The sequence below is a fragment of the Dama dama genome, chromosome 16 (genome assembly GCF_033118175.1).
Source record: "Dama dama isolate Ldn47 chromosome 16, ASM3311817v1, whole genome shotgun sequence".
NCBI lineage: Eukaryota > Metazoa > Chordata > Mammalia > Artiodactyla > Cervidae > Dama > Dama dama.
The window spans coordinates 41,513,607-41,527,707 of record NC_083696.1 but is presented as its reverse complement, the minus strand read 5'-3'; the positions used below and the strand labels follow the sequence as shown (position 1 = coordinate 41,527,707).

General features: G+C 40.1%; 1 protein-coding gene across 1 annotated transcript in view; it reads left to right on the top strand.

Annotated features, from left to right (window-relative positions):
* The window catches only part of XPO7 (exportin 7), a 94,592-nt gene that overhangs the window by 62,774 nt on the left and 17,717 nt on the right, over positions 1-14,101 (top strand). The window contains exons 5-13 of the mRNA XM_061163937.1: positions 882-947; positions 3,338-3,442; positions 5,081-5,246; positions 5,836-5,909; positions 7,215-7,334; positions 8,714-8,860; positions 9,670-9,842; positions 11,774-11,967; positions 12,403-12,508. Coding sequence (XP_061019920.1) covers positions 882-947; positions 3,338-3,442; positions 5,081-5,246; positions 5,836-5,909; positions 7,215-7,334; positions 8,714-8,860; positions 9,670-9,842; positions 11,774-11,967; positions 12,403-12,508 — 1,151 coding nt within the window. The remainder of the gene's footprint in view (positions 1-881; positions 948-3,337; positions 3,443-5,080; positions 5,247-5,835; positions 5,910-7,214; positions 7,335-8,713; positions 8,861-9,669; positions 9,843-11,773; positions 11,968-12,402; positions 12,509-14,101) is intronic.

Here is a 14,101-nt window from a genome sequence, read left to right as displayed (position 1 = left end):
TTCCATATCTTTTTAATTCTTAATGTGTTGGTTTTACATGTTTACATGTCAGCACAAACCCTACTTCATTCTTTCTATTGCTTACATACTATTCCAGTTTAAAACATTATAATTCATTTAACTCTTCTAGGTGAGTATTTAGTTAGTATCTATATCTAGACTGGTAGATAAATACTTTGGTGAATATTCCTTGTGTGTGAGAGTGTGTATTTGTGTGTGCTTATACTTTGAGCCAAGTGTGTTTATAGTGTGAATTCCTAGCCTTTGAATTATTCAGTGAGAAGACTATGTGTATTTTGGGTTTACATGGATATTTCCAAATTACCCTCAAAAAAAGTTATTCCCTCCAATAGTTAATATGTCTGTTTCCCTGTACCTCCACCCTGTGAGCTCAGCTTTCTTATTTTTCCAGTTTCATAGGTAGAAAGAATTGGTAGCTCAGCATTTGAGTTATGACTGAGACAAACAAATTTTCATATGCTCATTTACTACTTATTTTTTGCTTTCTGTGAACTTCCTATTTATATCTTACGTACATTTTTTTTAATCAATTCTTTGCCCTTTTTTGTATACAGCCTTCCATATAAGTTATCTTACACATTCATTTGTCTTTTATCTTCAGTGTGATTTGCTAATTTCTCTTCCTACAATATGTATAGTGTAAAGCTTGTAGATATTTTTAACATACAAAAGGTTTCAATTTTGATGCAGTCAGATTTAATCCTCTTGTTTATGAGTTAGATTTTGTGTCCTGCAAAGCAGCAGTTTTAAAATACCAATTTCTCATACCTTGTCTAGGCAGTTTAAGTATGACTGCATTCCAGATGCTGAAATCAAGCTGCACAGGCCAACTTTCTGCCTTACCTTTTTTTTTAAACCAGGATAGTGTTGAATACTGCATCATTGGTGTCACGATTTTATCGCAGCTAACAAATGAAATTAATCAAGTAAGTGCTACAGCCTTCCTCATTGAAGTAAGTGCCATATTTTTACTTAGTATTGGTGTTTTCTGCCTGTGTGTGGGATGATCTTTTTTGGCAGTTGTGTGCTTTGGCGGTAAGTGATTAATGCCCTTTTGAAACAAAACACTTCCATGGGGTTTTCCTCTGTGAGTGCAGTCCGGATCACCTTCCATCTCCAGAATATTTTCTCTCTCATCTCAGCTCTCCTCAGTGGTGTTAATGTTCAATGTTAGAGAAGAGCGCAGTGATCCTAAGTCAGAACTTAGGAAACCAGCATTGTTGGTGTGCTCTTTCTGCTGTATAACTTAATGTGTTTATAATCATTCAGAAATCACTTCTCATGTGCCTTTATTACAGATTTTTCTGGTCATCTTTTCAGAATGCACAAAACATTCCGCTAAATACCAAATAATGTTTTTAAATAGTCATCGATGTCACAGATACTACAGAGGAAACACCAGTGGCTTTCTTTTGCTCTGGCCATAATATTTTTTAGTCATTTACTTTTGTATCCAGCTAAAATGTTATAATTATTGAACAGGCCTAAATTAATTGTAACAGCTCACCCTTCAGCTGTCAGCTATTAATTATATTGGCATCACTGTTGCTATTGCGCATACTTATGCAGACATTTTAATTAACCCTGAGAAATTTAACTATGAGTTGGTATTTTAAATACAGTAGCTTAGAGCCTATTAAAATCTGGAGTCCATATTGTGTTCTCTGTCACATGTAATCCCCACTACGATTGGTAATTATTAAAATAATAATTTATACTTTTGAGTGATTTCTATGTGGCAGGCACTGTTCTAAGCACTTATATTAGTTTTATTACACAGTAATAAAATTACAGTGGTTGTATGAGATAGAGACTCTGGTTATGCTATTTTCTAAATAAAAAACTAAGGCACATAAAGATTAAATAATTTGCCTATGGTATCACAGTTACCAGGCAACAAACAGTATATGAATTCAGACCCACATAGGCTTATTGCAGAGCCTATGCTCTTAACTTGCTTATTATTTAACCACTCCTATCCTCGTAGTAACTGGAGTAGGAAATGGCAACCCACTACAGTATTCTTGCGTGGAAAACTCCACGGACAGAGGGGCCTGGCAGGCTACAGTCCATGGAGTCGCAAAGAGTCAGACACGATTGAACACACACACCCTTGTAATAAGAGAGCATGCATTAATTATGTACAGATTGTGGAGTTAATGCTCTTCCTTTGGAAGCTTGGCTCCACAAAATCCATCAGTGTTGGTATTTTAGAATCTTTTCAAAATTTTGTATTTATCTTTCTCAAGAAAGCAATAGAAATGTGTGTGACGTACTTAAGATGTAATTATTCTCTGGATTATGATCTGTGTAACAGATTGTATATGGCATCTGATATATAATGTAGTGATACCTTTTTATCTAAGACATTTGTAATACAGTGACACTGAGGCTAAAATCAGAATATTTTGAACTCTGTGCAACTGAATTTTCTATTGGCTTTTTTTTTTTTTTTTGCTTTAGATTTAAATTAGAAAACATATTTCTGTTACCATTCCAATTTGAACTTAGAAATAAAATTGGGGGGTGGGGGTTCCATAATGTGCCAGAAGGCAAATGAGCTCCCTCCTGCATGAGTTGATCAGGATATAGAAGTGATTTAAGCTTACAGTAAGTGGCTGGACTAAGTATTGTTGGCAACCTTGAAATTCCTTTATCGCTCTTATTGAGTATGTACTATGTGTCAGCTATAGAGGACTTACTAAAGAAGTAAGAGATTTAATCCCTGACCGCAAAAACCTTTAAAATATGACTGAAAAGACAAGGACAGAGGAGTGAGAGACCAGTACAGCCCCTTAATTGAAGTCCTCACTCCTGTGGAATAGACTGCATGTTGAAACAGGTGAGAAAAGAAAGGGAGTCTTACAGGCTGTTGCCATTTATCTTAAGTTCATGGCTGTAGTAACTCTTGACTGGATTATTTAGCAAAATCCAAGCCTTGCGACTGTCTTGTTTTTGAGACTCAGCCTCAAAAGAGCATGATAATAATTACTAACAAAGTCTTCCAACAGTTTGTTAAATATTACCTCCCTAAGTGCAGAGGAAATGGAAACTTTGCAGTGGAGACACTGTACTTTCTTCCTATCTTCCCTCTGTAAACGGTAGAGACATGATTTCCTGCGTGGCTATTAGCCGCTTATCGTCATCCTCATTCTCTCACTAAATAGAGTTTAACAGTAACTTAAATGTTTAAAATGTATTTCGTTATTTTTGTTGGTCTTATTGAAAACTCCTTCTACTTCATTTGAAGTCTACTTGAAAAATTTTTTCTTTGCAGTTAATTCTAAAATTTGTGTTGGTTTGTTTCTCTGCACAGGCAGACACCACCCATCCTTTAACCAAGCACAGAAAAATAGCCTCTTCTTTCCGAGATTCATCGTTATTCGATATCTTCACGCTTTCGTGCAATTTACTAAAACAGGTAAGATTGTATGTTGGTACCTGCTTCCTGGTTCCTTCTGAAAGAATCAGAGTAGTTGGGGACTTGTGAGATGTCAACGCTTCACTGACCTGTGAGAGTTTATGCGTCTCTTTAATTATCATCTCTCACATAATATATATGTCCAAGCTGTTGATGACCTTCCAGTCTGAGAGAAAGAATTATTTCCTGATTTCACATCTGTTCCCCTAGGTAAGGAGCCATAAGTGAACACTTATCCCATGCTCCTATGTTAAAGAAACTGGTTTGCCACGAAGCTTGAGGTTTTTGTTGTTTGGTCTTTTTAATATCCATATAAGATCTTCCTATATGGAGTTAAAGCATCTTCCTTTTAGGGTGTTTGATTCTCAGTGCTCTGAACACAGGTTCAGACTACATTGTTAGCACATTAAAACTAGGCTGGCTCCCCTGTCCCCTGCTGAGTTACAGGCAGCAAATAAACAAGCAACATCTGTAAGGAAAAGCATATTTTGAATTTTTAACATCGATTTAGATTTCATAACCTGAAGGGGTAGACAGTATCACTGAAGGAAATTAACTGTTTTAAAATAGAAAGTTGGTATTTCTGGAGAAGGAAATGGCAACCCACTCCAGTATTCTTGCCTGGAAAAGTCCGTGGACAGAGGAGCCTGGCGGGCTGCAGTCCATGGGGTCACATGACTGAGCATGTGTGCATGAGGATGGAGGGAGATGGGTTGGTAGCAATAAAATGATAGAACTAAAAAAAAAAGAAAGAAAGTTGGTATTTCAATTCATTTGTTGATAGACTTGAACTAAGGAGGAAATGATAACCTATAAATTTTACATGTTCATAGCTGTGTTTTGATGTTTTGTCCATATAGAAAGCCAAATGGAGTTACCCTCTGACTTTGTGTTCATTTGGGGTTTTTTTGTTTGTTTGTTTTATTGTTCTTGTTCTCATTTTCCAGTGTGTCTCAATTATAATATGAGAAGCAAGTTTGGATTTTTCTTTTGTCCCAATTAATGATGTCCATCTTTTCCTTTGGCTACCTAGTTTTACTTCAGAATTCCCCAAAAGTCCTCATTTTGGGCAAGCTGCCTTGTAAAAACTGTTGTACCCTCTAGAGGGGGAAAAAGCTTGTGAGAAAACAGGATTGAATCCTCTTCTGATATGGATGCTATCAGAAACGAATCAGCCAGTCCCTGGGGTTGCAACTGGTAGAAACTTGAATCTCATAGTCACCATAGCTCTGAGCCATTATTGAGCTGTAGGCAGGTACACTGCTGATGAATAAATAAAAAGGATCTAACACGCAAATGAAGTAACCATTCATCCCATATTGCTTCAGAATTATCTGCAGCCACGAGGTCTGCAGCATGTAAAGAGTAAATGTCAAAGAGGGAGTTTCTATAAATACTAGCTTCATGTTTTTATGAACATGAAACATGTTTTAATAGTAAATAAGGAGCTAGGAGTTTCATGGTGATGGAAGGACTTTAAAGGTAATAGAAGTGCTGCATCTCCTGGCAGAGAACCGCCATGCGACTGTGCTGAATCTCGTCCTCCTTTTCTGGCTCAGCAGCCTCCTTGTAAGTCTGGTAGCAAACTTGGAAGAGAGGAATGACTGTTTGGGGCTCATTATTTGGACATCTTTACAGGCTTCTGGAAAGAATCTGAACTTGAATGATGAAAGCCAGCATGGCTTGCTGATGCAGCTGCTCAAGCTCACTCATAACTGCCTGAACTTTGATTTCATCGGCACTTCCACCGACGAGTCTTCAGATGACCTGTGCACGGTACAGATCCCCACCAGCTGGAGATCAGGTAACCCGGCCACACCCTCACACCGGGCTGCTGCCCCCCTCTACCTGGAGTCAGCAGTGTGGGCTCCGGATCCCCTGGCAGGTCCCCTGCCTGCTCTCAGAGAAAACTTGGGAGGTTGATGTGGGTCTTTATTAAGTGAGGGAGCTGCACTTGGGAGGATTCCCCAGCTGGGGCAAACTCTTGGTTACCCGGTTTCTGATGGATGTGAGTTTGACCTTACATTTCTCACCTAGAGACTTCTGCTCTCTTATTCATTTGAGAGAATTTCTAGCTTTAAAAACAAAGAACCTGTACGTGTGCTTGGTATTGTGATCCTAAAAGATAAAAATTCTTGCTATGAAGAGTCCTGCTTGTCTTAAGTTGTTTGAGAATCAGAAAAAATGAATCCATTTCTTAGAGAAACTAAAAACTAATGCTTTTAAAAAAAAAAAGGAAAACAAAAAGCCCCCATTAGTTTGTCACTTTCAAAGGAAGTAAACATTCTGGAAGATGATAAAGCAGGAAGATAAGGCCCCCTGTAACTGTGGAGCGCTGGGGAACGCAGCACCAGCGTGCGGACGGCTCAGTGATGTGTTTTTCTCTCTTGCAGCGTTCTTGGATTCTTCAACTCTGCAGCTGTTCTTTGACCTCTATCATTCCATCCCTCCTTCATTTTCACCTCTGGTGAGTCAGGACTACAGTTTCTGTTTCTGGAATGGAGCAGTGGTGAATGAGCCTTATGTTCATTGTGTTGTACAAAATCATAGAAATAAAGTTTCTTCCTAGAAATACTAGGGTTAGTTATCTAGCCTGTTGAGATAAAGCTTGTCAGTTAAAGGTTCTCACCGTAAACTCTTGATTCCTTTTAAACTGTTCTGTCTAGACAAATTGCTGCAGGTATCAGGTTCTTTTGGTCCCCTTTGTGTCTGACTTTGTACTGTACCTCAAATTGCCACAGGCTAGAGTGTGGGGAATTCACCTGATATGGTCTAGTAGAGACTGAGATTTCTGAAAATCTCTCAGGCCTATGTTACATAAGTGATCAATGGAAGCTGTATTGGAAAGGCAGATTAGCATACTTGTCCTTAATAAAATTTGAAAGCTCTTGGGAATGCTGTATTTCTCCTTTAAAGCAATAATTAACCTCAAATCCCAAAATTCATTTGGGTCCTAAAAAGTCAGTGGTCTGATACTTCAGATTGTTGGTGTAAAATGTTGTTGTACAAAATGTACAAAGAAAGTAAAGTTAATAAATGTCAGTGGGTGTTTTGCACAGTCTTTCTGTGTAGACTGCTTTCCTGGTCACTATGTCACTTTTCCAAATTAATGCGGACTTTCGCTTTAGCAGAAACATGAATTTGTGTTGCTTGTATCATTAGTATCATTACATTTACTTCAGCTGTTAGTCAACAGAGGTCTGCCTCCCGGAGTAGAAAGTAGGGAGGAAAAGGGCAGAAAGTAGATCAAGAGGGGTGAACAGAATGTAAATTTCTAGCGCAATGGGGAAAGGGGAAAATGTTTTCATTGTAAAACCTGTTTTCTTCCAAGCATAGATCTGACTTGGTTATTTCATGGTAGCAGTATGTAGCAAAGCCTGATTAGCCAGAAGGCCTTGATAAGACAGGAAAAAGCCTACATCTGAAACACTGTTTACTGTCAGTTGCTTGCTATTTTCGAGTTTAAATATGTATCTTCAACATAAAGAGGCCGTAGGGGTGGTTGAAAAATAATACCTATATGAATTTCCAAACTGGATTTAACTAGTTGTTATGCTCACTGTGAGTCTAATGCCCTTTATTTTTCTTTTAGTAAAACTGTTTCAGATATCCTCGACTACACCCTCCTTGATCTTTTTTTTCTGCTATCATTATAATGATAGCAGAGAGTGACAGAAGAGGGAAGAAGAATATTTATAGCAAGGAAAAGAGTAATGAAAAGAGCTATACCGTCTGTTTTGCTCATTTGTGTTTTGGTTGTGCCCTCCTCTAGGTGTTATCCTGCTTAGTACAGATTGCCTCAGTTAGAAGGTCCCTATTCAACAATGCAGAGAGGGCCAAGTTTCTCTCTCACCTTGTTGATGGTGTTAAACGAATACTGGAAAACCCACAGGTACGATTTTTGAGAATTTACTTTTATTTTATGTGTATGCATGTATAAGCATGTATGATTAGTATATACCTCTCTGTTATAAGGCAAAAGCTCAATCTAGAGATCACACGTAGCAAAAACCCTAGAAGACAGTTCAATCTGTTATCCTTCAGAAGATTTAAGTGAATGTCTGTACATAGATTTTTAACATTTACCCAGAAAAGGAGCTTGTGGCCCCTAGATTCAAGAATGTCAAAATTACTGGAAGGGATCACTTTGAAGGAAAATAAGGAGAGAGCTAGTCATTTTGTGTGTTTTTTGTTTTTGTTTTCATGATTTTGAATGTAAATTATTTACCTAAGTGAATAGAACTACTTTTAGTTAGGAAGGGAGATATTTCTCATTCAAATATTATTCATTCCATAACTCAGTTGTCCTTCTTATCTTTTTCAGTCCAAAAGATTCAGCTCACACCTCCTTTTTTTAAGTATCACTTCTCCGCACTAGGAAATATCATAAATAAGACCCGTTCACTTTTAAATATACTCAGTTCTGGGACTCCCGTGGTGGTCCAACGGTTAAGACTGCATGAAGTTCGATCCAGGGTCAGGGAACTAAGATCCCTCGTGCCATGTGGCATGGCCAAAGAAAAGAAAAGAAAAAGAAATAACTGTACTCAATTCTTTCCTTTTTAAAAATTCATTTTTTTATCAGCAATTTGTATGGAGTCACCCACCACGGGCCAGAGATGTAGTGACAAGCAGAACAAAACCTGTCCCCTTTCTCTAATGTAGGAGAACATGTGTAAGGAAACAAACATACTGGTGTAGTGTGCAGACAAAAGTGTCTGATATAAGTAGTTAACAAGATACATAAACATACTAATACAGTGAGTTTGTTGTCATGATAGCAGTATAATAAAATACATGAAATATTTGTGTAACTTTGCCGTTCTAGTTGTGCTTAATGATAAATTAGACAGCTGTGAAAATGACAGCTGTCATTACTTTTCATTCGATCAGTGGGAAGCAAACAGGCCTGTTAAATCTGAGATTGTGCCCATTTCTGCCGTTAATCAGCATTACAACCCTGGCAAGTAGTCTGGTCCTTCTGGGCTTCTGTTTCAGACTCTGCCAATTGAGGCCAATAACCCTATCTCCCAACATGATTATTGTGAACAGATGAGATGGTAGATGTAATAGTGCCCTTTAAAAGTGACTTTTTAAAAAATTGTTTAAAAAATTTTTTAATCATACAAATGTTCAGAATGGTGGCCAGCATCTCAGAAGTTAAAGCACATCTCCTGCCGCCTCCCCACCCCCTGTGCCATCCCAGATGCCTTTGGAAGCAGTTTAGTGAGTCGTGTTTCACACTTTCTTTTCCCCCCTGTGCTGTCACAGAGTTTGTCAGACCCAAACAATTACCATGAGTTTTGCAGACTACTGGCCCGCTTGAAGAGTAACTATCAACTGGGAGAATTAGTGAAAGTGGAAAACTACCCCGAGGTCATCCGATTGATAGCTAACTTCACGGTGACCAGCCTGCAGGTTTGTTGTGGATTGCTTGACTCTTTCTTCCTAAACAGTGGAACCTCTTCTCTTGCTCGTTGGTTTTATTTGACCTTGTGACATTACAAAGAGTGTGGTTAGGAGAACATGAGGGAATTGTAAGAATAATACTTAGATTCAAGGCTGGGAGAATTCCTTCATAGCCCCCCCTTAAAAAACAGGCAGAAGACTCAGCACCCTCTCTTTCTTAGCCATGTGTAGGCAGTGGTTCTCTAAAGTGATGGATTGCATCAGAATCATCCAGAGAGCTTGATGAGAAATGCGGGTGCTTGGGTCCTATTCCCATCATTTCTGGTTCACTCGGTCTAGGGAGGAGCCTTGGCACTTCTATTTCTAACAAGCTTCCTACGAGCCTGTCTTGCATACTAATGTCTGAGAGCCGCTTACTCAACCAGCTCAGAACAACTCTTCTCACTGGATGATTAGTCTCTGAAATACCAGTAAACACATTAGACTGGTTGCCGTACATAGAACAAAACCCATCAAAGTTTATCTTTTTTTTTTTTAAAGAAAAGCCTTTATCCTTTATGTCAAGTGGCTTGAGACTAACGTACTATGTACACAGATGACAGCTAACATCTGATTCTACTGGATCCCTTTCATAGACCTTGCTGTGTCCATCCAGCCACGATTCTTTCTCCTCTTCCTTCCTTTTAGAGCATCTGTGGTTTGATGCTTCTGGGACCTCTAGGAGGTCACATCAGAACATCTTAAGAGATACTAAATTTAAGATTGGACCTCTAGGAGATACGGTGGTAACAGAGGCCTACTCTCTTGGTGTTCTTTAGCATTGGGAATTTGCCCCAAATAGCGTGCACTATCTCCTGAGCCTATGGCAGCGGCTGGCAGCCTCCGTGCCGTATGTGAAAGCCACCGAGCCCCACATGCTGGAGACATATACTCCTGAGGTCACCAAAGCCTACATCACATCCCGTCTGGAATCTGTGCACATCATACTCAGGTAAGGAAATGGGCAGCCTCCCTTTTTCCCTACACATGCCTGGTGTCAGACTTGCTAGGGACCTGACATCCAGTTGGTAGATGCATCCTTGATATGAATCTTATTGGAGCTAACACCGAAATGGGTATTTTTTCCTGTCAGCACAGCAGCTGCTGAGAGCATAATGTCTGAAAGAGGAGTCTTTTTCTCTTTAATATCCTATTCATGTCCCTTCTTCACCCACCACAGCAGCATCTTGGAATACAAAGCATATCAGTATAACATTTGTCCTTGCCACTGATTTTCGTTAAACTTGAGAGAAGCATTTCTAAGCTGTAGATGACAACAGTTACAACGTTTAACATATAGGTGCTTAATGTGAACTTCTCAAGAAATAAGTGGATAAATAAACCATGCTATCCAGAGCTTACTAGAAGATCTAAGAATCCCTGGCAGCTGGCCACCGATTGCATTACCCTGACACATGGGTTCTGTCTTCTTGACTGCCAGCTGGACCAGAACTCTATAGTAAAGAAATGTCAGACCCTTTGAGAAATGACCTATATAAAATACAGTTATTCTTGGTGTAGAGACCTTTCTTATATATTTTTTCATTGGCTGTTTCTCAGGAGAATTTACCTGAACTCTGCAGGTCTGGTTGGTTGTTTTTTCATTTTTAAGTTGCAGTCATAATTTGCCCAAATCAAGTAAATTTGTCATAATAATTATAGTCTCAATTGTGTATGACTTGAATCATTTCAGAATGTTGGTATTGGTGAAGCCTACTGGAAAGCGTTGTTCTGTTAGTGGTGTAGTTTTTATTCTTAAGGACCCGGCAGGTTTCAGGCAGGCCATGTTGGGAAGTGGGGACACGTATGGGCTCTGGGCCCAGTTACTCAGCTAATAGCTATGTGCTTTTGGGCCAGAGTATAATGGGAATTAAATTACTGTGTCCTGGCCTAGTGTATGGACCATGGTTAACACACAGCTCTGAGCTGCCCATTGTAGTGGCAGTGATGCTGCTGGATTGTCATATAACCATGTAACAGTAGACAGCTTGTAAGATTTTTAAGTCTAGGAAACCAGTGGATACGACAAGACATGGTATAGATCCACAGTGTCTTGTCTGCAGTTCTGAAACTTAAGATGTGAATGTTTAATTTTCTCGTAAGTTTGACACAAAACTCATTTGGTGGCAAAACTTGACATGTGCTGATATGAGACCACTTAATCTCAGGTGGCGCTAGTGGTAAAGAATCCGCAGTTCAATCCCTGGGTCGGGAAGATCCCCTGGAAGAGAGTATAGCAACCTACTCTAGTGTTCTTGCTGGGAAAATCCCATGGAAAGAGGAGCCTGGCAGCCTGCAGCCCATGGGGTTGCACAAGAGTCAGACACAATTGAAGCGACGTAGCACACACATAGTAGTGTTTTTAAAAATTTTTATTTAGTGTGACTGTTCGTAATATTTATATATTTTGCTACAGGAATATTGTACGTGACATGCCACAGCCCATGGAGGGTTCATGTTACGTGTAGAAGCATACAGTACCTCCCTAAAATCTGAAGATTTCTGAATTCCAAAGCCCATCTGATCACAGAACGAGTGGCCTCACAGCAGGGATAGGCTACTTGTAGTCTCAGAGTTTACTATCGTCAGGAACAAACGAGAGGCTGAGAGCTGGGAGCTTTCAGGGTTGAGAAGCATAGGACTGGGAGAATCACTGCAGACAAATGTTACGGGACTAGGGATTGAAAGATACCTCAGGAGACTGATGCTTGGTGAGACCCCTGCCTTCAGCCCATTCTTACCTTCCTTCCTTGGTAAAAAGCTGTGTTGGGATATGGGCCTCTACGACGGCATGTGGTGGCAGAATGGAGGAGGAGAGCTGCTGTGACAGGGAAGTCAACAACACATTTTAAGGGGGCTCCTTCCTTCTTCTGTTGGGAGTAGAGATGGACTGGAAGACCCCCTGGAGGACACAGGTCTGGTCCAGCAGCAGCTGGACCAGCTGTCTACCATCGGGCGCTGTGAATACGAGAAGACGTGTGCGCTGCTCGTGCAGTTGTTTGACCAGTCTGCCCAGTCCTACCAGGAGCTGCTCCAGAGTGCCAGCGCCAGCCCCATGGACATCGCAGTGCAGGAAGGTCAGTGGACAGCCGACTGCTCTCAGTGCCCTTTCACTCACTGTCACCTGCCTTTCACCTCCCCCGCTTCAGAAAACTTCTCCCATCCTCAGTTAGCTTCATATACACAAGAATATTTGATAATAAATGCCCTGGGGAACTAGGGAAGAGCAACTGAAGTCATATCTGTAGTGGATGTGTTCAAGGAAGTACTGAATTCTAAGCCTAATGCCCCTGTCTGATAGGGGAGCCTTGGTTGTCTGATGAGTCTCGCCCTTGGTGTCACCCTCACTAGAGCAGAGGGGTAGCTGTTCTCTGGAGGAGCATCTGACTTCAGGGCCTTTTCAGCTTCTTAAGGTTAGGGGAGTTCACAGTGAGAAGTGAACCTCACAGGGAGGACTCTCTCCTCGCAGTGACGACTGGAGGTGACACTAACGGGTCTTCTTCCTGTTGCAGGAAGGCTGACGTGGCTGGTTTACATCATTGGTGCAGTGATTGGCGGCCGGGTCTCTTTTGCCAGCACTGATGAGCAGGATGCTATGGACGGCGAGCTTGTCTGTCGGTAAGTGCTCCCACAGAGGCCCCGTTTCACTGCTCTGACCCTCACACCCCCTTTCGGGTCCTGAGCCGTGGGAATTTGACCTGCTTCTGTTAGTGCTTTTCTTCCCATTTACAAAGTATAATTTTATGAAGCTGATTGCCCATGAAAATGAAAAACTGTTACAGGTCCAAATTCCAAAGTTTTTATAAATACAGCACAGCCATGCCTACAATCTTTACTGAAAACCCGTCTGCAGTAATTTAGCAAGGAAATAAATCGTGGACATAGAATTAAGAGTATAAGTAGGATACGGAGTGGAGAGTAGCGTTTAATTCCGTTTAAGTGCAGTATCTCAGAGTTAATGAAATGTGGACTGCTTTTGCCTTGCCTGATAGTCAAATAGGAAGTCTAATAGGAAACTGGGGGTCTTCAAATATCCCTAAAGATGAATTACAGAATTTCTGCAGCCTTTCAGATGCCTTGACATACCCTTTTCTATCTACAGGATTTCAAGTTATTTTGTGTCTGTGTGATTCTCATCTTACTAAAAACCTGTAAATGAGCATTTAGTGATTTCTGAAAGTCTACTTACTATTGAAATAAAAAGGCAGGATTTTTTAAAAATCTTTTTAAACCTCTGCAGCAGAGATTCTCAGACCTTTTTCTTCAAGACTCTTTACCATCTTAAAAAGTCTAGAGGTCCTCAAAGAACTTGTTCATATGGGCTATATCTATCAATATTTATCATATTAGGAAGTAGAACTGAGACGTTTTACGTTTTTAAAATATTTACAAATTAATTTAAAAAATAATAAGCCAATTTCATGTTGATATATATAATATTGTTTTTAATAACTTTTTTTCAGAAGAAATGAATGAGAAGAGTAGCTTTGTTTTAATGTCTGGCACAGTAAAAGTCAGCTGGATTCTCCTCTCTGCTTCTGCATTCAGACTGTAGTGATATCACACAGCTTATAGCCTCTGGAAAAACCCCACTGCACCCTCCTGTGAGAATGCGGGTGAAAGGGCAAATAATGTTTTAGTGTTTTTATGAAGGGCTTTCCAGGTGACCGAGTAGTAGAGAATCCACCTCCCAAGCAGGAGACTTGGGTTCGATCCTTGGGTGGAAAGGATACCCTGGAGGAGAAAATGGCAAGCCACTCCAGTATTCTTTGGGAAATCCCATGGACAGGGGTTCCTGGCAGGCCACAGTCCATGGGGCTGATAAAGAGTTGGACACGACTGAGCAACTAAAGAACAACAATTTTCATGAATGTGGTTTGTGACCTTGCAAGGAACTGCTACCTTGAAGGGTTCTAAAGTTTGAGGTGCTCTCCTTAGACATTTTAACATAACTCCTTAGAATTGGTCCCTAGACATTTCAGTACATTTTTATTCTTATTCTGAAAATCCCCATTTTTCTCTTTCCACCCCCACCTTATTTATCAGATGCTCATCTGCCCTAATTGAACAAAGATTTAATAAGGATGAAATCCAATACCTTTCTGATTCTGTAGCCTTGTGTAATACTGTGTGTGTGTGATAATATAAATTGAGTTTAGACAATTTCTTGTATACTAGCTCTCAACTTGAGTGTTCCAGAACAGTGACTGA